Here is a 22,176-nt window from a genome sequence, read left to right as displayed (position 1 = left end):
GAAAGGCGCACGCAGAAGGCTGGGACACCCCACTGCAGGTGTCTGTCAGCCTGGCCTGGGGGTGGGGAGAGAAGAGAGAGGTCGCCTTGCCCCGCCAAATGAGGACGGGACTCCTGGAGCTCAGGGTCAGCAGCTTGTATTTATTTAGCTCCCAAGTTTACTCACACAAAGGCCCAGGTCCCAGGGGGTCCACCGTGTGGCCTGGACCAGATGCCAGGGCCCCTTCTGCTGCAGCCTCCACAGGAAGGGGGTGACTCAGAGGTGCCCACGTCTCCCCTCCTCTCCCAGGACACTGGTGGCCAGCGTGGGGGTGGGAGGGCAGCTTACTGCGCTGTCTCCCAGCTCCCCCACCCCAGAGGGGCGGCTGAGGGAGGAGGCTGAGGGCCAGAGGCGGAAGGGGAAAGCCCCAGGAGGGAGGAGGGCAAGCACAGATCTGGGCTGTGGCCTTGGCTGGGCCTTCCTCCTTGTGCCCTGGACCCCAGGCCACATCTCCACCAGCCACAGGTGGCCGCAGCAGCAGAGGACTCAGATGTGAGCCGGGAGCGATGCTTGGTGCCCTGGCGCCCCAGGTGGGCTCACAGCAGGGTGCAGCTGCAGCTGCGGGTCTCCATGGCCACCAGCAGCATCCTCAGGTTGCGCGGCGTGTAGGGCGGGTAGCGGATGGAGTAAACCTTCTCCATCCCCTGGCTGCGCAGGAGGCAGGCGCGGTGGTGGGAGAAGGTGTCGAAGGAGAACTTGCCGTGGTATCTTCCCATCCCGCTGGCACCTGTATGGTGGCATGGGACATGGCAGTCAGGCCCTCAGTGGCCAGCCGAAGTGACGTCAGACAGACCTGGGCTCTGCCGGGTCTGGGTGCGCTACTTCACCCCTCCGAGCCTCAGTTTCCCCATCTGTAAAGTGGGCTAGTTATGAGAGACTGTGGGTGAAGCCTTCACCCTGAGCCTCGCACCAGCTCAGTAAACGTTGGGGACACCAGGTTCCGTGCCAGGTGTTAGGGCAAGGGAGGTAGACAGCACTCAAGAGTGTGGACGCCAGAGTGGTTGCCTGGGGTTGGTCCTAGCTCTGAACTAGCTGTGTCACCTTGGGCAAGTGACTTCGCCTTCCTCTCCTCTGTGACATGGGGTGACAATGGCACCCACCTCCTAGAGTCGTGAGGATTGGGTGAGTGTTCAGACCTGTGGACCCAGTAAGTGCTGTGTTGTTATGAGGTCTACATAGGGAGGGAGTCAGGGACCAGGCAGCTTCTGCACTGGGAAGTTCAGGGGACCCAGCCTGGTGGAGTTGGGGGTAATCAGGGAGGGCTTCCTGGAGTGAGCGAGGCCTGAGGAATGTGGAGTTGACCAAATGAAGAGGGTGGGTTGGGGCAAGAGGGACCCAGGCTTGGGGCAACTCAGAGAGCCTTGGAGGTGGGTGACCTGTGGTATGTTAGGACCTGTGCAGAGCTCTGCGTGGCTAGGGCAGCAGGCAGGGAAGTGAAGAGAGAGGCCAGACCAGGAAGAACCAGCCTCAGGAAGCTGGGAGTCATGGGGGCCTGGCTTGATCCCAAGGGGCCTGGGAGCGGTGGAAGTTTCCAGCAGGGTCGAAGCAGGGTCAGATGGGCTCCCAGACTGACCCCACGCTTCCCTGAGGAGGCAGTGCTAGGACTGGAGAAGGGGCAACCAGGCGGGCTGGGGGCAGGGGGCTCCAGAGCCAGGGACAGCAGCGGTGCCCAGCCCTGGGGGCCTGCACTGCCACAGTGGCAGCTCTCAGCCCGCCGTGTGCTCCTGGGGCACCGGCCGCTCTCCAGGGAGGGTGCAGGCCCTGCTGGTCATTTACTCTGGTGCCAAGTCTGGACAGGTGGAGGGACCTCAAGTCTCTGGCCCTCCCGTTCCACTGAGGAGGAGGTGGGCTCAGAGAGGGGAAGTGGCTACCCCAGATCACACAGCCGTTGGGCTTGCTAGGACCAGCCCCACAGTTTCCTGCTCTGGAGGTGAGGACTTTGCAGCTGTCATGGGGCCTGCTGGGGCTTGAGGGCGTCCTCCCTCACCAGGGGCAGGCGGAGCTGGCAAGAGCCCCTGTCTCCTGGGGGGGGTGACATGCCGAGGGTTGGCCTCCTCAGTCCATGGGCGGGGTTAAAGGAACAGCATGCAGCTTCACCACGGGATCAAGAGGACACGCGAGGCCGCCCTGTGCGTGCCGACGGGCAGCCTGGAAGCCGTGCTCTCGGGAGAAGAGCCGTGGCAGGCAGTGGCCAGCGGTCACAGTGGTGTTTGAAAACAACCTGAGCTGCGTATCTGTGGGTCCTCCTACATATGGAAATGCAGACAGGTCTGGAAGGTTCCGCTCCAGACTGCAGAGGGGAGCAGGATGGTGGCGCTGGGCTGTGCTGGCACCTACCCACTCCTCCGAAGGGCAGGCTGGCGAGGGACACGTGCATGAAGCCGTCGTTCCCGCAGAAGCCCCCACTGCTGGTCCGGGCCAGCACCTGCTTCACCACCTGGGAGAGAAACAGCCATGAGGCCTCGAGGCCGGGCAGCGGGAGGCCAGCCAGCCTACCCCCGGGCCCCAGGGGCCCCGCCTGGCCCGCTCAGGGCCCTGGAACCCCTTCCAGGGTCTGAGGCCACTGCGTGAGCTGAAGCGGGTGGGGGGACAGGCGTGGTTGTGTAGCAACTTGCCACCGAGCCCCCAACCAGAGACATGTTTCCTGAGCATCCACTTGCATGTGGCCCTTGCAGGGTGCTGGGGACACAGACTCTGGCCCGAGGTGAGGCGGGAAACCCAGCGGTCGCCCGGGGACAGGGAGAGTGCAGGGTGAGGTTCTGGCGACTCAGAGAGGCGTCACGGGAGGGATGGGATGTGCCTGCCGAGTCTGAAGCGGGGTCAGGAGTGGTTCTGGCAGAGACAAGAAAGAGGGTCCCCAGGCAGGTGAAAGGCAGGGGGCGCGGCCGAGGGGCAGGGAAGCGGTAGAGGGGCCTGCGTGGTGTGTAGCACAGGGGACATTTAGATGTGGTGATGCGGTCAGAGTTGTATTTTAGAAACACGAACTTGGCCCTTGCTTGGCTCAATGCAGGCCCCTCCTCTCCAGCCTACAGGTCTATTTGAAGAATGAGAGGGGAAAAAAGGCAAGTAGAGACTAGAGAATCATTGGACGAAAACTTCACTATATTTAGTTACAACGTGTGGCCCTCAGACAATGGCTGGGTCAGGGCTTAGCTGATGGCGGGTGGAGTGGACCCCCACCCGTGGCTCAGAAGTCACCTTGAGACCAGGACCTTAAGACAATGCCAGAAGATGAAGTAGAAAGCATCAGTGCTTTGCGAGGAGTGAGAGCCAGTCATATGGGGTGGATGTGTGTCTTAGGTGTCATTCTGTGTCCTGGGGCCAGTGCTGGGTGGTCAGAAAAGCTTAAAAGCCGCTATGCCAGATGACCCCACTTCCAAAACACTTGTGTAGCGTTCCTAAAGTTCACGTTATCTGGATAAACCAGGGCTCCTTAGAGGAACGGCTGATGCTAGGGCTGGCCGGGAAAATACAAGATGAACCCAAAGCATCTTGTAGACCCGGAAGGAAGGAAGGAAAGACCCAACGGAAGGACGTGGTTGGAAAAGAAAGGACAGCGGGCCTCAGGGACACAGCCGCTGCCAGTGCCCAGAGCAAGGACAATTTGAGGAAAGAAACAGTGGAATTGGATTGTCACCCGGAGAATAGAGCAGATGCTCACGAGTCCATGCGCATGGAGAGAAATGATTCAAGAGACACATCTTTCTTACAGAAGCCAGAGAGTAAATGTGCATACTCCCAGGGCTGGCCCCGTGGCCGAGTGGTTAAGTTCGCGCGCTCCGCTGCAGGCGGCCCAGTGTTTCGTTGGTTCGAATCCTGGGCGCGGACATGGCACTGCTCATCAGACCACGCTGAGGCAGCGTCCCACATGCCACAACTAGAAGAACCCACAACGAAGAATACACAACTATGTACCGGGGGGCTTTGGGGAGAAAAAGGAAAAAATAAAATCTTAAAAAAAAAAAAAATGTGCATACTCCCCCTGCAGCTGGCAGAGATTTGTCACTCCCCTCGTGTTGAAAGTGGGCTAGACTTAGTGACTTGCTCCCAAAGAACAGAGTAAGGAAAGGGAGAAATAGTCACTCCTCAGTGGAGACCCCTGCAGACACAACCTTGGCCGTCTCTGTAACGTGTGGCTCTCATGTGCCCCTGATGTGATGGGCAGAGACCGGCCCTGGCTTCTGTTATTCTTTCACAGGAAAACAATGGACCAGTGAGATGGGGGACATTCTGCAGGACACTTGGCCAGTACCTCTCAAGCTGAGAGGCAGTCACCGGCCAGAGGAGCCTTGACAACTAAATGTAACGTGAGACCCTGGCTTGGATGCCACTGACGAATCCAAATCAAGTCTGCAGTGTGGTCGACAGTAATGTACTAATGTCAGTGTCCAACGTGAGGGGCCTTAAATGGGGAAATGGCACCGGGGACATGGGAACTCCCTGACTGTCTGCAACTTTTCTGTAAATCTGAAATTACTCCAGAATAAAAAGTTGATTTTAAAAAACCTGTCCAGTCCAGGAAAGATCTCATGAGAGCTGGGTGAGAGGGGAGTCGTGTCCTGAGGCTCCCGGGCTGCCCCGGGGCTTGAGTAGGGTGGGGGCCCAGGGCTCATTCTCAGCCTGCTTGTTCTGGTCATGCAGCCTTCCCCGGTCGTTGTGTGTGCCTTTCATGACCCAGGCACCAGGCCGAGATGACAAGGATGAGCAGAGAGGCGGGGGCTGACCGAGAGAGGACACTGGACCCTGGAGAAGACCTGGGGAGCTGCCCACTGAAGGCCCAGGAGAGTGTGGCCTAGATTGGAGGGCCCGGCTGCTCCCAGAGAGAAAGGACAGGGACAGAGCAAGGCTGCCACCATCCCAGAACTCCTGTGACTATCCCAGAGGGGCCAGGATTCCAACCCCCCCGCTAGGCCTCCTGGTCCACTCTGGTGCTGGAGCCACCTCCCCCTCGGCTGCCACCACTCCACCGTCCACTGCTGGCACCTGCCCTCACCTCTGTCCAGCCCCTCTGTTGCCCCAGCCCTGCCTGAGCCCCCACCTCACTGCTCTTGGAGAAGGCGTACAACGCCAGGGGCTTCTCCCGACGGTTGATGAAGTCGATGGCCTCGTCCAGGCTCCTCACGTTCACGATGGGCAGGATGGGCCCGAAGATCTCCTCCTGCATCACTGGCTCCGTCTCCTGCACGTCAACCAGCACCGTGGGTGCTGTCCAGGCACAGGGGACGGCTCAGCCCCGTGGTGGGGGCCTTGGGCAGCGCCCAGGGACCCAGGGCTCCAGGCTCAGGGAGGTTCTAGGGAGGGGAGTCTCCCCAGAGCCCCTGAGAAGTGACCGTGAGGGGTTCCCCAGCCTGACCAGGGGACCAGGGCCTACGGGGCCCAGAGAACCCCTCAGCCTCGGTCTTACAGTCGGGGGGTGACGGGATCTTAGACCCCTGGAGTCCGAGGTCCCAGCCCGTTAGAGCAGCAGCATCGCCAGCTGTGCCATGTGGCCTGGGAGACAGGGCCACTTTGTAATCACAGCACAGCAGACACTCAGGACGGGCACAGGAGTTCAGCACCCAGGAGTTGCGGGCTCATGGGACCTGGGGTCATGGCCCCAGGGAGCCCCGGATCATGGGACGGAAGTTTGGAATCAGAGCACTCGGGGCCCTGGAACACTGGGGTCCCAGCTTAGAGAATCAGAGCTGGGGCCAGAGTGTGGCATCATGGGGTCACGGGCGCAGACCGTGGCATGGGGACCGCTAGCGTCATGGGATCGCGGCACCGGAGCCGTCGATCAGGCGGGGCTCTGGCAGTGGGGCCATGGGAGCCCGAGGGCCAAGGGCTTGGGCCGGGCCCAGACTCGGGGCCCAGCTGTGCCTCCAACGCAGGAGGGCCTTAGCCTGGGGGGCGGGGAGAGCGCGACTCACCAATGTAGCGATCACTCTGGTCACTCTGGCCCCCAATAGCCACGCGGCCGCAGCCCAGCAGGCCCTGGAGCCTCTGGAAATGCTTGTCGTTGATGATGCGGCCCAGGTTCGGGGAGCTCCGGGGGTCTTCGCCGAAGAAGCGGGCTATGGTGCTCTGCAGGGCGGGCAGCAGCCGCTCCTGCATCTCGGGGCTGCACAGCACGTAGTCGGGGGCCACACAGGTCTGGCCCGTGTTGAAGTAGCGGAAAAAGGCCACGCGGTTGGCCACCGTCTCGGGGTCGCAGTTGTCATCCACGTAGCAGGGGTTCTTGCCCCCCAGCTCCAGTGTGACCGGTGTCAGGTGCTTGGCGGCCGCGGTCATGACTATCCTGCCCACTCGAGGGCTCCCTGGGCATAGACACACCCAAGTGGCCCTCAGTCGCTTGGACCCAGCAGCTGGCCTCAGCCCGGGGGCTGGGACCCCTCGAGGGGGGATCACTCCTGGCCCTGTGCCTCTCTGGATAGACCATTGAGTCAGATGGGTGCAGCCCTCACCTGGCCTCCCCTTGCCAGTCGCTGCCCCAGGACCTTGTCCTGTCTCCCCCCAGGCCCAGGCCCACAGTGCAGGGTCTCTGCAGAGTTCTGCCCGGCTGTGAGCCAGGCCACCTGCTCGTTCTCCTGGCCTGCCTTGTTGGAAGTCCGGGAGCCCCCTGCCTCCTGTCTGGTCTCCCTGCTTCTGATCCCCGCCTCACCTCTGCAGGTGACTCTCTAACATGCCGCCCTGCACCCCTCCCACCTCTCCGCTCTCCTCTAGAACCTTCAGTGACTCCTATCGCCCGAGGCCGGAGTCCCGCTCCAGCTGGTTCTCCCCTTTCTCTGACCTAACCTGGCAGCCCTGCCACCCTCTGTTGCTTCCCTCCCTCACCTCTAAGCGGAGGGCCCAGCCTGTCCCCACCTCTCCTTTGGGTTCATCTCCCAGGGCTCACCATCCCCTCCGCCACTCAGCCCCCGCTGACCTAAAGTCCACCGGACCTCAAGATACTCCTGCCCCCCCCCCAGCCCAGTGTCCCATGTGGCCGTGTCTGTTGTGATGACCCTGGCCTTTCTTCCTGGCTACCACCGCCCGCGAGAGCCGAAAGTGCCGTCCCCCCTCTGCTCTTGGCTCCTCCTGCTTCCCGGCCTCGCCCCCTCCCCTCCAGGCCCCGCGTGTGTCCCCTGCACCTGAGAGTCCTCCCTCAGGTCCTTTAGTCTCTGCTCCAACATCTCCTTGTCTGAGGCCTTCCCGACCCTCACCCCTTGTTGAATTCCACCACTTGTCGCCTCCCTACCACGGCCATGCACCCTCGACTGGCCCGTTATAATGCGAGCTCCGTGAGGGCGGGAGCCTTTGTCCCCATAGTCCTTGCTTATCCCAGGGCCTGGCTGGTGCTGGGCACAGCACGGCCCCCAGGAACCATTCAGCGAGTGAGTCAATGAATGGATACTCCCCAGGCCATGCGCTCTAACTAAAGCTCTCCTTGTGTCCATTTGTCCTCGAGACAGGCCTGGACTTAGGGATTGCCCCTGTCCTACAGATGAGGAAAGTGAGGCCTGGAGAAGTCAAGAGGTCTTGGCAGAGTAGGTTCCAGGCTGGTCTGCCGGCCTCTGCACAGGCTACCCTGGGCACCTGGCCCGGAAGCCAGCCTCCTGGGGTCTGCCTGGCTTCTGCACCTCCAGCCTGGGGAGCCAAGGCCAGAGCCCACCAAGCTGTGGGGCCTGATGGTGAAAGGTGGGCTGACATCCTTCTGCTGCTCCTCCCACCCCCTAGGAATCTGCAGGAACAGCTGAGGACCCGGTCTTCTGCTCCCGCAGTCGCCATCCTGTCCGGCAGAGTCTGGGGAGGAGAGGGAGGGGCAGCATGTCCCCTGCTCTGACGAGGACAAGGCATGCGAGGCAGGAGCAGGTCAGCGAGGAGGTTCAGATACTGCTGGGGGGTCCCCGCCTTCTCCCCTCTCCAGGCCCTGGCACCGGAACGTGGCCACATGCATCCTTGGCCTTTCGTCTCCTCTAGAAACTCCGTGCTGCTCACTGGAAGCTAGGGGGTATCTGGGTCACTCAGGCACATGCCAGGGTGATGGCAGGTGACCTCTGAGATCCATTCTGCCCAAGGGCCTGGGAGCAAAATCAGGCCTGCCAGCAGGGTGACCTGGGCTGAGCACTGCAGCTCTGTCATCCTAGCCTCTGGCCCCTCATCTGTCCAGCCCACCAGAAGGAGGGCAGTGGGGTCATGGATAAGGCCGTGGGGTGGTGGGGTGGTCGTGGATAAGGCCGTGGGGCGCTGGGGCCGTGGATAAGGCCGTGGAGTGGTCAGGTTGTCGTGGATAAGGCCGTGGGGCAGTGGGGTCGTGGATAAGGCCGTGGGGCGGTGGGGCGGTGGATGAGGGGCAGTGGAGTCATGATAAGCGCCCGACGCAGAGGGCACTCAGAAAGGGTAGATGCTGTGATTCATGAGATTGTGATTGGCAGAGGGGCCCGTGCCGGGGAGATGGGACCTAGCCCAGCCCTGTCATGGGTCCCGAGGGGTCCCAGCCTGCTCCCCAAGCTTGCTTTAGGAGAGAGGAGCAAGCCCGTCCTGGAGCCGGGAGCACCACTCAGTGCTCGCCTCAGTCTCCATCCTCCCCAGCTGTCCGTCTGCCTTGGGCCCTTGTGGCCTCTCTCAGAGTTGGGGACAGGACCCCTGAGGGTGGGGCTGGGCTCAGGCCTCCACCTCGTCCCCCTGGCCCCCTGCAGCAGGCTCCTCACCTGTGAAGAAGATATAGTCGAACCTGTGCTCCAGCAGCTGCCCCGTCTCCTCGGGCCCGCCCAGCACCATCGCAAAGCAGCTCTGCAAGGCGGACGGGCGAGGGCTCCCTCTGGGACCCCGGCCTGAGAGCCCAGGGGGCGGCCTGCCGGCCTGGGACCGCCCACCCCGCCCGGCCTGACCCAGCTTCCCAGCTTCACCAGGGCTCCCGCTGGGGCTGGCGGAGGTGAGGCAGGGAGCAGAGAGGTCCCGGGCGGGGGGGGCCGGATGTGAGCGGTTCCAGCCCAACAGGGGTGAGGTTGGGGCCTGGTGGGGTTGGGGGAGGGCTGAGGCCAGAGCCAGGGGAGCAGGGCGACCAGAAGACAGACAGGGACCCCCAGGAAACGGGCTCCTCAGAGCACAGCTGTGATTGCCACCCCTCTGTTTTACTCAGAGGGAAACTGAGGCCGAGAGGGTGGTGGCCTGGCCACGGCCACATAACCCAGAGGAGGCAGGATTGAGGTTGGAACTCAGGTCTTGCCCGAGGGGCCATGCCACAGCCTGTCCAGCCCCTGGGAACCTGCCTGACCCTCATCAGCCCGAGTGCGTCTGGTCTGTCTGCCCTGGGCCCTGCTCACCTGGTCCAGGTATCGGGGCAGCACCTCAGCCAGGACCTGCTCCATGTTCTTGCTGATCTCCGACGGCTTCAGCACCACACAGTTCCCTGCAGGGCAGGACAAGGCAGGGCGAGAGCTGGGAGAGGTGTAGCCACTCCCCGGCTCCATTCAGTCCTCACACCTGCAGGGCAGCGCCTGCCTCACTCCACCTTCAGGTGAAGAATCTGGCTCAGAGAGGTACCATGAGGGGCCCAAGGTCACACAGCCCGGGGATGGTGGACCGCATGGGAACTAGGCTTTCTTAGCCAGCTGGTGCCAGCTCCCCGCTCCTCCCTGGCTCTGTGGCCCCCGTCCAGAGGGAGGAGATGAGAGTGGGGAGCTTGGCTCTCACCTGCCGCGAGGGCGCCCACCAGGGGCACCAGGGTCAGGTTCAGGGGGTAGTTCCAGGGGACGATGATGAGCACTAGGCCGAAGGGCTCCTTCCGGATGAAGGCCCTGTCCAGCTGTGTGCCCTGGGGGGCCAGCGTGGTGGTGAGCGGCGAGGCGCCCAGCCCCCCCAGCCCAGCAGCACCACCCTCCGGCTCCGCCCTGACCCCAGGCCGCCTCACCAGGCTCCTGGGCACCTTCTCATCCTTCATCCAGGCCCGCAGGTTCCTGAGGGCCAGGTGAATCTCGTGCTGGGCCATGCTGAACTCGGACACCTCCGCCTCAAAGTCCGGCTGCAGGGGAGGGGCAGGGGCAGGCCTCGGACCGGGGACCAAGGTCAGCAGGCGGCCGGAGCCCTGGGAGGGCACTGCCTCCTCCAGCCACGGCCTGCTCCTGTGTACTCGTTCACTCATTCATTCATTCATTCTCTCCATGTCCAGTGAGCATGTACAGTACACCGGTGGAATGCCGCGGTGACTGGAACAGAAGGAAACCTGTCCCATGGCGCTGACGTTGTAGGGGGACCGTGAACGTGATAACGAGAGCACTGACTGCTGTGTTAGGACGTGACGGGGGCAATGAAGAGATGGAAGAGGATGAGGGGAATAGAGACGGCAGGAGTGTGTGTGCATGTGTCTGGGTGTGCTCTATTTTATACAAGATTGTCTGTGCTGGCCTCTGGGATGAGCTGACATTTGAGCAGTGAAGAAAGGGAGGGAGGGAGCCTGTAGATACCTGGAGGCAGAGGGGATGGCATGTGCAAAGGCGCTAAGGTGGGCGCAGGATTGCTGTATTCCTAACTAGCAAGGAGCAGAGTGGGCGAGGCTCTGGGGCCAGGCAGCAGGGGAAGGAATGTCAAGCAGAGCAGGACAGGATCCAACTGGTTTTAATAGGACTGTCTGTTTGGCCCACTGTGGCCCACTGTGTGGATATCAGTCTGCAGGAGACACAAGGGACAGGCGCCCCTGGGTAAACGCTATCCCTTCCCACAGCCCAGGGGCCAGGGGTCACTGTCAGATTTCCAGGGCAGGAGGGAGAAGGAGGCAGTCATCAAGAGGGACATTGTCCCCATCTCTGCAGGCCCGGATGCCTGTGCCGCCTCCCCAGGGAGGAGAGACCAGCCTGTGGGCTGCGGGCAGCGGGAGGCCCACAGCCGGGGACACCAGAGCTGGGCTGTCCCGATGCCTGAGACCCAGCCCTGCTAGAGGAAGGTGCTGGGTCGGCGAGGACGAACTGAAGCCCAAAGAAGGGCACACCCTGCCCAGGGCCACTCAGCAGGCCAGTGGCAAGGCCAGGGCCAGGCCCAAGCCCTGAGGAAGAGGCCGCTGGGACCTTGGGCGAAGAAGCCACCCGCGCCAGTCCTTCTCTGCCTTCCCATGCCTGTGTCCGCCACCCGCGCCCCTGCCCAGTGAGTGACGTGGCCTGACCACTGCATCTGGATGTCGCCTGTGACCTGAGTGAGGTTTGGGCTGATTTATGGGACCGACTGAACCTGGCTGGAGGCGGTGACTTTGGAAGAGCCTGGGCTGTGCGCCCTTAGGCAAGAGCGTGCCTTCTCTGAGCCTCCTCTGAGAGTGACTGGGGGTAACCGCCCCCACCTGGAGGGATTCACGCGGAGTGGGCAGGGCACATGCTGCGTGCGTGTGCGGGGAGGGTGGGGGGCTGGGCTGGCAAGGCCCGAGGGAGGCACTGGATGGAATTTTCTGGGCTGCTGCTCCCTTTGTGCAGCTTGGGCTCCCGGAGCCTGGAGGAGTCAGGATGAGAGGCAGGAGGTGAAATCTGAGCCCAACGGAGAAAAGAGACCAGACAGCCAGTCGGGTCAGGTCCCCCCCCCCCCCGGGCCGGACAGGCCGGGCCAGCGGGTGAGCAGTGGCAGAGGCTCAGGGGGGTGCCAGTCCCCACGGAGCTGCCTCTGTCCTGGACCAGGCTCGGTAAGTGGGATGATGTCCACAGGGAGGCACTGCTGGCCCCTCTGGGGCTGGGAAGTCAAGGAGAGTGTGGTCGGCAGCCTGGTTTCATAAATAGGAAAACAGATGATTCCAGAAACAGCCGATGAGGGAGCCTGGCTCTCACCTGGCTCCAGTCTTGAGCATCATGGTAAACAGAAGGTTGGGGACACTGAGAAAGGGAGCAGGTGGTACCAGGAGGCCAAGTCCTCAGGACAAGCCCTTGTCACCAGCCTCTGCTGCCCCCGTGGAAAGGGGGTGTCCCTGACCCACGACCCCAGATGCCACGAGACACTAGTGTCAAGGTCCACAACTGCTCCGGAAACCGGGCGGACACTCAGTCAGGTGCCTGAAAATCAGGCGGGTCCTGAGGAGGCTGCTGAAGGCCACACCCCCCGCCACCCGTTCCGGCATCTCTCAGGACCCGGGTGGAGCCAGCAGGCCCACCAGAAAGGCGAGGGAGGGAGGGAGGGAGGAGGGCAGCAAGGGACCACCCCAGGGGTCAATGTGGGGTCCCATCCGTGGGCTCAGGAGGCCCCAGGCCCCTCCTGGGATGTACCCCAGGGTTGGGGCGAAGATGAGTTCAGTACAAACACGGGGGACATTTTGCCCAGAGAAGACCCTCCAGACAGCTGTCCTAGGGCAGAAGCAACCACGCCGGTGGGCCCTGTTGACTGAGGGGGTGGGAGGCTGCCTACGAGGAAGTGCATTTCTTGGGATCCTGCTGTGACTGCTGCTGGAACTGGCATGGGCTGAGCCCCCAGGCCTCCAGGGTTTGGACAGAGGCCTTGACGCGCACCCTACCAAGGGAAGTGGAAGTCCTCCTGGCCTGTGAGGCCCTACATGGTGTGAAGTCCACCTCCCTGGACCTTATCTGTTGTATGTCTCTGCCTCCCTGGCTCCACTCCAGCCACGCTGGCCTCCTTGCTGCTCCTCAAGCACAAACACACCAATCACCTCCTGCCTCAGGGCCTTTGCACATGCTGTGCCCCCTGCCATTTCCCATGATGTCCGTGTGGCTCCTTCCCCCACCTCCTTCACGTCTCTGCTCAAATGCCACCTTCTCAGAGAAACTTCCCTTGACCCCCACATATAAAACAGCACCCCGATCCTGGCCCTCTCTGGCCCCCTTCCTACTGGGAGTGTCTCTCCATGGTGCTCATCACCATCCGACATGCTGTGTAATTATTCATTTACTGTTGTGTTGTACTCTCCCCCCAGAAGCCAGCTCCCTGGGCATGGGACTTTGTTTTATTCTCTGGTCGATCCTCAGAGCCTAGAACAGAACCTGGCACACAGTCGGTGCTCAATAAAGAGCTGTTGAGTGAATGAAGAAATGAGTGACGGGACGAAGAGAGAAGAGCCGGGGATGGCCCAGGGAAGGGCGTGAGGCTTTTAGTTCCCTTTGGGGAGGAGGCTGCCATGCCCGTCCCCTTGTCCCGGACCCCACACCCCTGCCCGCCTGCCCCACTCGCTCACCTTGCGTAGGTCCCGCGCCAGAGCCTCCTGCAGAAGCTGCTTGTTGTCCCGCAGGAAGCGGCCCAGGCCCTCGAGCTGGGTGGCCCGGAACTCAGCCGGCCGCGTGCGCCCCGCGCTGAAGGTCTCCCGCAGCCTCTGCAGTGTGTCCCCGACGGAGTCCATCCTGCCGGGAGGCGGCAGTGTGGGCCGGGGCTCCCCCGTCTTTGTGGGCACCCTCCCCAGGCCCTGCCTGCACCCATGTGGGCTCACAGGGACTCACGTGGTAACCCCAGAGTGCTGGGGCGGCCCCCCCAACACACACACGGGGCACGCTCAGACACACGCCATAAACATGCACTGCACATGCGCGCGAGCACACACCCACACACACTCGGACACGCGCCGGCAGGCCCGCAGACCACTCCCCTTGACCAGCGGACGGGAGGGTCCAGCGGACGGGAGGGTCCTGGACCTCGAGGCGGATGCAGGCCTGGGCGTGGGCTCAGGGACAGCTACTCCACAGCCCCTCAGGGTGGGCAGGCAGCCAGGGACCACACTTCTTTCCGCCACCCAGAAATCAGCCCGCAGCCACGACCCCCACCCCACTCTGGTGCCCCTCCAGGAGAGGGAGCACCCCCCCCCCCACCCCGCCAGGCCGGAGTGGCGTAACCAGGAAGAATTTGATAAGTAGAAGGCCAGTCCACCAACTGCCACTGCAGTCACCACTTTGGGACATTCCGGACACAGGGTGGTCTGTCCCCCCACCCCCAGCCTGGCGGCGCTGCTCAGGGAGGCCAGGCTGGCTGGCGGTGGCTCGGGGGGCTGGGGGACCACAGGCAGTGGACTCTTCTCCTTGTGCCCCAGCTCCCAGCAAGATGGGGAAAGAAGACCCGGACCTCCCAGGGGCCCTGCTGCCCACCCCAGCCCTGGCCACAGCATTGGAGGAGGGGCGAGGGGTGAGGGGCAGTCATGCTTTATGCTGTCATCAGGCAGGGTGGGGCTCACATTCCTCCGGGCCCTCCTCTGTTTACTTGAAGTTCATCAGAGGAGGTCTCCATCGTACTTGCTCCTCGGCCTGGTGCCAAGGACCCGTGGGGACCCTTTCCTCCCATCCTCTATGACTCCCTTCCCTTCAGGTCTCAGCTTGGCCGACACCTCCTCCAGGCAGTTCGCTCTGATTACTCCCTCACACACTCTCACGGTGGCCCCTCGGCTCTGCTCCTCACCACACTGGGTCATACCGCGGCGTGATAAATACCCGGCATCATCCTGTCCACCTCCCTGGCCATCTTTATCCCCCACTCCGCCCTCCCACTGGACCGGAATGCAGGCTCCTCTTTGCCTATTGAACTCATCATTTGGGCCTTCGTGCCCCAGTCTCCTGGTCTGTTTGGGGATGGTGATAGCTGCCACCAGCTGACACGCTGTTTACCGAGGAAGAGACCTCGCCATCCGGTCCTGAGCCCAGGGCAGGGCATTGTGCCCCAAGGCTGCCAGCTGTTGTTGTTAGGTGGCCCCTGTCACTCTGGCCCTCAGTTTTCCAGGGGGCTCCATGGCCCTGAGGGCCGAGCCTGCTCCAGCCAACAGGAAGGCCTGGCCCGACGGGCACGGTGGGCCGAGAACCTGGCTGGAGCCCCACACCGTCCCCCTAGGCGTGGCTGGGGGCCAAGCTGACCCCACAGACATCCTGCTCCGGTCAGGCACAGGCTAGGCACCGGGCCTCTCAGAGAGGGTGGCAGTGTAGCAGAAGGGGGACATTGTCAGAGTGCCTCTCAGCCCCACGATCCCCCCACACCCTCCTTCTTGGAGGAGGGCGCGCTGGCCGGTGCCAAGGCCCAGGAGCCCAGAGTCCTGCCTGCCTCTAGAGCCACCATCTGGGTTCGTCCTCCGGCTCTGCCTCTCATGGCCATGTGACCTTCGGCAAGTCACTCATCTTCTCTCTGCCTGATTCCTTGTCTGTGAAGTGGGGACGGTAAAAGCACCTGCGTGGTTCTGAGGATTAAGCCACATCATGCCGCAGAGAGCATTGGCTGTTGTGTACACAGTAAGCACTCGACAAGGGTCAGCTAGGGTGACTTGTACTAAGTCCTCAACTGATGTTTCCTTCCCGCCTCCCTCTCCCAGTCCTTTCTCTGCCCTGTGCTTACCTGCAGGCTTCTGCCCGTGGATGCCATGGTGACCCGTGCTCGCACCTCCCACCTCCCCACCCAGGCTTCTTTGCCCTTTCATAACAGCCTCTGCAGAACCCACAAAAATGCATGGCATGGAAGGGGAATGGTGCAACTCTGGGCAGGGTTGAGGGGGCAGCTCTGTGGGGGCGGGTGGAGGTCTAGATGGAACATTCCAGCACCATCTCCTGGCAACAGAGGCCAACTCACCCAATATTGCCCCCTGCAGTTTGGTCACTCTGGACCGAGGCCTTGAGGGGTGCTCGTTGGGGGACAGGGAGCTCGGCACAATCCAGGCATGCAGAGGAGCGAAGCTGGGGGGACCCTGGGCCTGTGAGCAGGGCAGCCTGACCCTGGGGAGAGGGGCGGCCGAGTCCTCGGGAGAAGGGACCCCTCTGGGCCAGCCTGGACTGCAGACCCAGGCAGGCAGAGCGTGTGGCTGAGGTCAGCGGTCGCCCAGCCAGGGTGAGAGTGGTGCTGTTTGCGCTATTCCTGACAATTCCCACCCACCTCCCCTTCTTGCCTCCTCGGGGTGGGCCCTGTGGTCCCAGGGGCTGGTGGGCACAGGGGCTCAGGGGACACGGATCTTCACAGCGGGCTGAGGCAGCCCCAGCTTCAACCACCTGCTCAGCTGTGTCTGTTCAGAGTGACAGCAGGGCAGGAGTTCTAAATCACTTAATGGTGACAAGCAATGGGCCTGTTTCCCCTGTCCTGGGGGCCGGGGAGGACCAGCCACGTCCCCTGAAGGGATTTCTCTAATAATAGTAGTAACCAGGCGCGGACTGTGCCAGGCGCTGTGCCAGCGTGGGTTTCAGCACGGTGCCCCCGAAGGCAGCTGAGGCCCAGGGAGGGGCCGCGTGGAGTCGAGGAGGGGGACAGACGGGGTGGGCACTCAGGTCTGCTGGCTGGAAAGCATCATCAAGAATCCACGGCGGCTGACCGCCAGTCTGCGCCCCCGGCCGGTCCTGCCAATGAGCTATCCAGTGGCGCAGGCCCCTGCTCTCTCCCACCCCCAACCTCTGCCGAGTCACTCGTTCTTTCTGCCTCAGTTTCCCCACCTATACCACAGGCCTTCCAACAGCACCCTCCCAGTCTGACGTGTCAGGGGCCCAATGACCTGCGTTCGAATCCCGGCAATGCCCTTTATTAGCTGGGAGTGCTCGGGCAGGCTCCTGGGCCTCTCCATGGCTCACTGTGCCACCTGCGAAATGGGACGGTACTTGTAGCTCCCCACGGTGCTGTCAGGAGAATTCAAGCGGAAAGTGCTCGGTGCAGGGCTGAGCCCCGTGAGTGCCCAGTGACCGTGGCTCTAAATGCTCCTCATTCAGATGGATAGAAGGATAGCTACTCCAGGAGGGAGAGCCCTTGGCCCACATGGATACCAGGGAGCCAAGGACGCTAACCTGAGACCCAGGTTGGGGCAGGGACGCAGAGCCGGCGAAGGTGAGAGGTAAATACGGTGGTCTGAGGCCTTGGGGCCTCCCATCAGGCTGCCAGAGGGCGGTGGGCATGGGACCCTCCTCGAAGGCCCTACAGGTCCCCACCCCCAGGGTCTCCAATCTGATCCCCCTTGGGTAGCCATAACTTGGATTTGCACCAGGTCTCCTGAAGCCCCGGGAATGGGGCTCCCTCCCACGGGGGCCATGAGGAGCTGAGAACCAACTCCTGCCTGTGAGATGAGCCCACCCCAGCCCCAGCCCACTGAGAGGCTGTGCTGCCAGCTCCCTGAGGCCAGCAAAGCCCCTCTGATCAGTCCTTCCAAGGGGCAGAGCAGGTCTGGCTGGTTCCTCCTTCCTGGACCCCAGCAGGGTCCGTTCCCCAGAACGCTCGCTGCGTGTGCCTCCCTAGCACCGGTTCCTGAGCACCCGGCGTGGGCACCAAGCATGGTGGGGCCCAGGAGCTATGTGTTACCAAACGGATGCTTGACACCCGCCTGCCCCCAGGGATGGAGGTACATTCTCTCCTCGGGCAGCCGGGTCCAGGGCTGGGGCCCTTGGCCCCCTTAAAGATGAGCAGTAACCCAGGGACAAACGAGTGTCCCTGCTGGCCTCAGGGACCCCCAGGCCTCTCCTCAGCCCCTCCTTCTCCTGCTCTTGTAGGTCGGGGCAAAGGGAAGTCCCTCCTTCCTTCCCCTTTCTCCCTAGGCAGGCGGAAGAGAAAGCCAGTCTATGCATGTGGCTGTGAGCGGCCAGCAACCCAGAGTCCCTGAGCCAGCCTGCTAGCAAGGGCCCGGGGCCCTGAGCGCTCACAGCTCCGTGCCCAGCCTCCCTGGGACACTGTACCTGATGTCCTGCCAAGCTGCCCTTCCTCCTGGCGGTTCCCAGTCTGCCCGCTGTTCTGCCTTATGAAACATCCAGGGCTGGGCCTGCCCCGGGGCGGGGCTGCTCTGGCCTCGTGCCTGACCACAGCTCTGGGACGGCTGGAGGCTGCAGGCCGAGATTTCACCATCACCTCCCTCAGGGGCCTCCAGGTCCTCTCCTGGACTACAGACCAGGAGCTGGGGCCAGAGAGGGCCAGCAACAGGCCAGGGCCACACAGCAGGTCTCCGGCCCGAGGCCTGGAGGGGACCCAGGCCCAGCTGGAGGAGGACGGGAGGCCAGGGCAGTGGCCCTGGGAATTACGGTGTGGGGTGGGGCCCAGTGGCCTGGAATAGCAAGGAAAGCCCTGCTCCCCACTCCATCCCCCAGCCCCTCTGAGCCTGTTTCCCAGCTTCAAAATGACAAGGTCAGATCCAAAGATGGCTGGAGTCTGGAAACACATCCTTGAGGCTGACTCCGTGCCCCCTGAGTTTCCTTGCCCTCCGCGTGAGTGTGTCCATCAACCCCACCACATCTGGCACCCCACTCACAGAGCCTGTCCCCCTGCAGCCTGACATTTCACAATAAAGACCCAGAGAGAGGACAGGGCTTGACCACACAAGGCTTGTCACTTGGAGTGGGGTCTGTGTCCATCCCCAGATGTCCCCTCCCACCTCCTGGGGAAGAGTGCCACCCTCCGCCTTCTAGGACAGCCATCGTGATGGTAAGCGTCACCATGGTGGCTCCTGTGGTCCCACTCCTCAGGTGACTGAGCTGTGCCAGGGGCCCTGTCCTCCGCCTGACCCTGGTCCCCACCCGGCACACCTGTTGGAACCGCACAAAGGGGGATGATTCCGGAGCAGCAGCTGCTGTCAGACAGGCAGGTGATTAGGTTACAGGTGTGGGGGCAGGAGCATCCTGTGTGTCATCCCCCCCTTGTCTGCCGCCCTGGGCCCGCCACGGCCGCTCCGCCTCGGTGCCCCGGGTCTGCCTGGGATCCTGGCCTGAGGCCTCTGGGCCGACCTGGCACCCGGGAGATGCTCCTCATCGCCCCCGCCCGCCTCGCTCCCCTTGCCTACCTGGGAGGGCAGGCGTGGTCCCCTGGCCCCCACCTGCTCTGGTAGCCCCTGGAGGCTTCAGCCAGTTGGGAAGGGGTAAGGGACTACAGAGGGCCTGTCCTCTGCGTGGGATGGAGCCCCCAGCCGCTGCCTGTCACGTGGCTCGGCATGTGACAGCCCTGCCCTGCTGTCTGGAGCTGAGCCAGGCAGAGGCAGAGACGGCGCCAGGAGGGGCTGGGCTAGGGCTGAGCCTGGTAAGCCCTCAGCCAGGAACCGAGCCCAGAGAGGGGCAGCCACTGGTCTAAGGCCACACAGCAAATCAGGGGCCCACCTGGGGAGGTACTGGTAGGTGGAAAGGGTGTTGCAGGATCCTGAGCAGCTCCTCTCTGGCCAGGGACCCCCCTGCAGGGTCGATCCCTGAACTTGTCTTGAATTCAGGAATGACCTGGGAGGTCCCCAAAGAGGCCTGACTGCCTGGCACATGGGTCCTAACCCGGCCTGGCAGTGAAGTGCCCTCAGTCTGAGGGCTCACTGCCCTTTGGGGAGGAACAGGGGCCTGCCCTCTGCCCTCTCTGGGTTGGATGCCTCCGTTGATCCTCAAACTTCCAAGGTCTCAGTGGGGCCTGGGGGTTACATCCTTGTCCTGGAAAACTCAGGATCAATGGGAAGATGTCTGTGTGGGAAACCACCAGGAGGCACCCTTAGGGCCAGCTCTGGTGGGCGGCAAGCGCTGCCGAGGACCCGGGTCAGCCAGGTGGGGGGGAGCACAGGGGTTAGAGCAGGGGCGCAGAGACCCTCCCCCTCCTGCCCCCCGCCCCCCGGCACTTGCCTTGGGCCAGGCCCTGCCCTGCGGCAGCTCTTCTGGGTTCTAGTTTGGAGGATTGGAGGAAAAGGTCCTCAGCATTTTCATCCCTGGCCTCCCTCTCCAGGGCAGAGAGGTGGGGGAGGGTGGGCTGGTCATGAGCTATGGCATCAGGTGGACTCACTCACTCATCCATTCATTCATTCATTCCCTCACTCAGACTCCTGGTGAGCCTGGCTCACACGGCCTCAGACCTGCCCGAGAGCAACTCACCGCCTTGCCTGCTGACACAGATTCCAACCAGGCTCCTCAGCCCCCCTGCTAAATGACCTGGAGAAGGTCCCTGCCCCTCTCTGGGCCTTGGTTTCCCCCTCCGTAAGATGGGCTTGATTCCACCTGCCTCAGAGGGATGCTGTGAGGGGGACAGACCAGCCCACGTGGAAAGCGACTGGTAGACAGCAGATGCTCAGTAGGTGTGAAGGCCTTCCCTCCGCCTCCCTGCCTTGAAGATGGGGCCATCCTGGCTCCACCAGCAGCATCCCCTCAGAGAGCAGTGTGACCCATCCCAAGCGCAAAGTTAGAGGCCCCCGGGGTGAGGATCCAGTCAGCACTCATTCATTGGCTCACTCAGCACGCCTTTACTGAGCATCTGTTGTGTGCTAAGGGCTGTTGATTAAATTCTCATACAATTCCTGGACTTGATGGTCTGAGCTTTACAGATGAGACAATGGGCTCAGAGAGGTGCAGTGACTGGACCAGGATCACACAGGAGAGGGACAGGATAGGGATTCTCGGCCAGCCAGGCCTGACTCCCCAGCCCACAGCACTTCCAGGGCACACTGAGCCCTTGCTTAGGAGCCGGGCAGGGGTTGGCCCCACTCCCGGGAGCCTTGTGTCTCGGCTGAAAGTGTTACTGTGCCAGGCTCATTTTTGCCCGCTGCCCAGAAAGGCAAACCCCGAGATGACAACATTGCAGGAGAGAAGGTATTTACTCACAAGGCAGCCATGAGAGGAAGCAAGAGCATGAGCCTCAAATTCGCTTCCCTGAAAACAGGGACTCAGGATATTTATGGGATGGGGGCAAGGTGGTCTGGAATGTGAAGAGAGGTGATTGGAGGTGAGGAGAGGTGAGGTCATTGATGATCTGCACAAGCATAATCAGACTTCATGCCTCTTCACAGGACCCACGTTCACAAAATGGTGGCGCTAGCGTGATCCGACGGTGGAGTTTTTAGCCTCTTGATGTCAAAAGGTCGCCTATGGGACATTTGTGCAGCCCAGTTGATGGGTTGGTGGTCTCAGCCGGAGTGGATAAAGGGGATCTAATTCGTGAAGAACAGCTCACACACTCATTACCATGGTGACCCAGGCTCCAGGGAGCTGGTCTCTATAGGAGCCTAGTGGAATCAGACAGCATATTGCCTGACAGCACAGTTAACAATGGGCAGGTTAAACAGCTAAAAGCTACAATCAGTAATTTCAAAAAAGGGAAAAATCTTCAGTTCCTAGCTCCTTAATCATCAATGGCTAACTCTCTGCCAATTTCAATCCCTCGTTTTCTTTGGTCATTCCTCATTCTTGAGGGATTCAAGGTGACGACCAATCTAGCTACATCCTGCTGAATTGGGGCCTAGATCTGGGTTTGAGGAATGAAACTGTTTAGCGCTCATTTGGAAATATTCTCTTGCTCCCAGCTTCATGCTGACATTTAGAATTTTGTATCTTGCTCCACATCTAAAACATCTAAAAAGCACATTTGATAAACAAGTGTCCAACCAGAAGGATAAGAAGTATGGACAACCAAATTTTCACAGTCCCTGAAAAACAGACCTAATCCCACTGGGACCTCCATCTGAGCTCCAGGTGGGGGCAGACATCTGGTCTCAGTTCCTGACAGGCTTTTGTTTTACTGGATACGCATCAGAGACCGGCGCAATGGCAGGTACCCTGATCTTTCAGTTACCATGATGATGGCCATCAGCACAGACTCTCTGCCTGGGGGCCATCACATTCCTAAGGAACTCAGAAGAACAAAGTTATCAACTTATAGCAGCTGGGAGGGGCCATAAAATCCACAGAGCGTGTCTGGGTTAGTTAATCATTCAAAGTTCCAGTATGGTTTCTTTGCTACGCTATGGCTTCCCTTATGTCAACCTTGTGTTGAGCCAGTATCAAAAGCAGCAGCCACTGTTTCCCGGACGTTTGCTGTGCCAGCCACCGGGCAGTCTCCTTGGCACATCTCAGCGCGGAGACCTCGCAACAGCCTGTGAGGATCATCCTCCCCATGGTTTTTAGTTAAAAAAAAGTGGTGAAGATTCGCCTCAAGGCCAGGGAAGTGGTGCTGGGTGAAGGAGCAGGGGGCCTGTCTCTCCTGTTCTGCAGGGTAATGTGCTTCACAAGACCCCAGGTGCCATTTCAAGGTGTTGGAGTTGGGAACAATTTTTATCCTTCCTGTTTGCTTTCTGCAGGGAACATATATTATTTTCATAATGAGAACAAAAAATAAAACCAATCATAGAGAACATCATATGAAAACAGTGAGGGGGGATTCGGTCGCTCATTCCGGTGACGGGGTGGGCTTGGAGCCCGGATGCGGTGGGAGGGACGGGCTGGCCTTGCTCTGTTCTCTGCCCTGCAGGGCACACTGGCTGTGTTTGTCTGGGTCCCCCATGCCGACCTCACAGGCAGTCCCGGGGCTGGAGAGTCCAAGGGAGGAAGT

At 61.5% G+C, this 22,176-nt stretch overlaps 1 protein-coding gene across 11 annotated transcripts; it reads right to left on the bottom strand.

Moving 5' to 3' along the window:
- Positions 1-119: 119 nt before the first annotated feature.
- ALDH3B1 (aldehyde dehydrogenase 3 family member B1) lies at positions 120-18,869 on the bottom strand. 11 transcript variants are annotated; one of them, XR_011495192.1, is made up of 10 exons: positions 17,583-17,710; positions 13,154-13,316; positions 9,911-10,021; positions 9,694-9,814; positions 9,324-9,409; positions 8,709-8,790; positions 5,949-6,335; positions 5,078-5,218; positions 2,377-2,476; positions 120-766 (listed from the first exon to the last, which is right to left on the bottom strand). XR_011495192.1 is itself a non-coding variant. In XM_044762065.2 (10 exons), exons 2-10 carry the CDS (start codon positions 13,313-13,315, stop codon positions 576-578), a joined length of 1,407 nt encoding a protein of 468 aa, XP_044618000.1. In that variant the 5' UTR covers position 13,316; positions 18,677-18,869; the 3' UTR covers positions 120-575. The 11 variants fall into 11 exon arrangements, 10 of the variants coding, with proteins under 10 accessions (XP_044618000.1, XP_044617999.1, XP_070344379.1 ...); XM_044762065.2 differs by lacking the exon at positions 17,583-17,710 and adding an exon at positions 18,677-18,869 and having other exon boundaries at positions 5,078-5,244; XM_044762064.2 differs by having other exon boundaries at positions 5,078-5,244.
- Between the last annotated feature and the right edge of the window lie 3,307 nt (positions 18,870-22,176).

This window comes from Equus asinus, chromosome 17, assembly GCF_041296235.1.
Source record: "Equus asinus isolate D_3611 breed Donkey chromosome 17, EquAss-T2T_v2, whole genome shotgun sequence".
NCBI lineage: Eukaryota > Metazoa > Chordata > Mammalia > Perissodactyla > Equidae > Equus > Equus asinus.
This window is presented reverse-complemented; position numbering and strand designations above follow the sequence as displayed.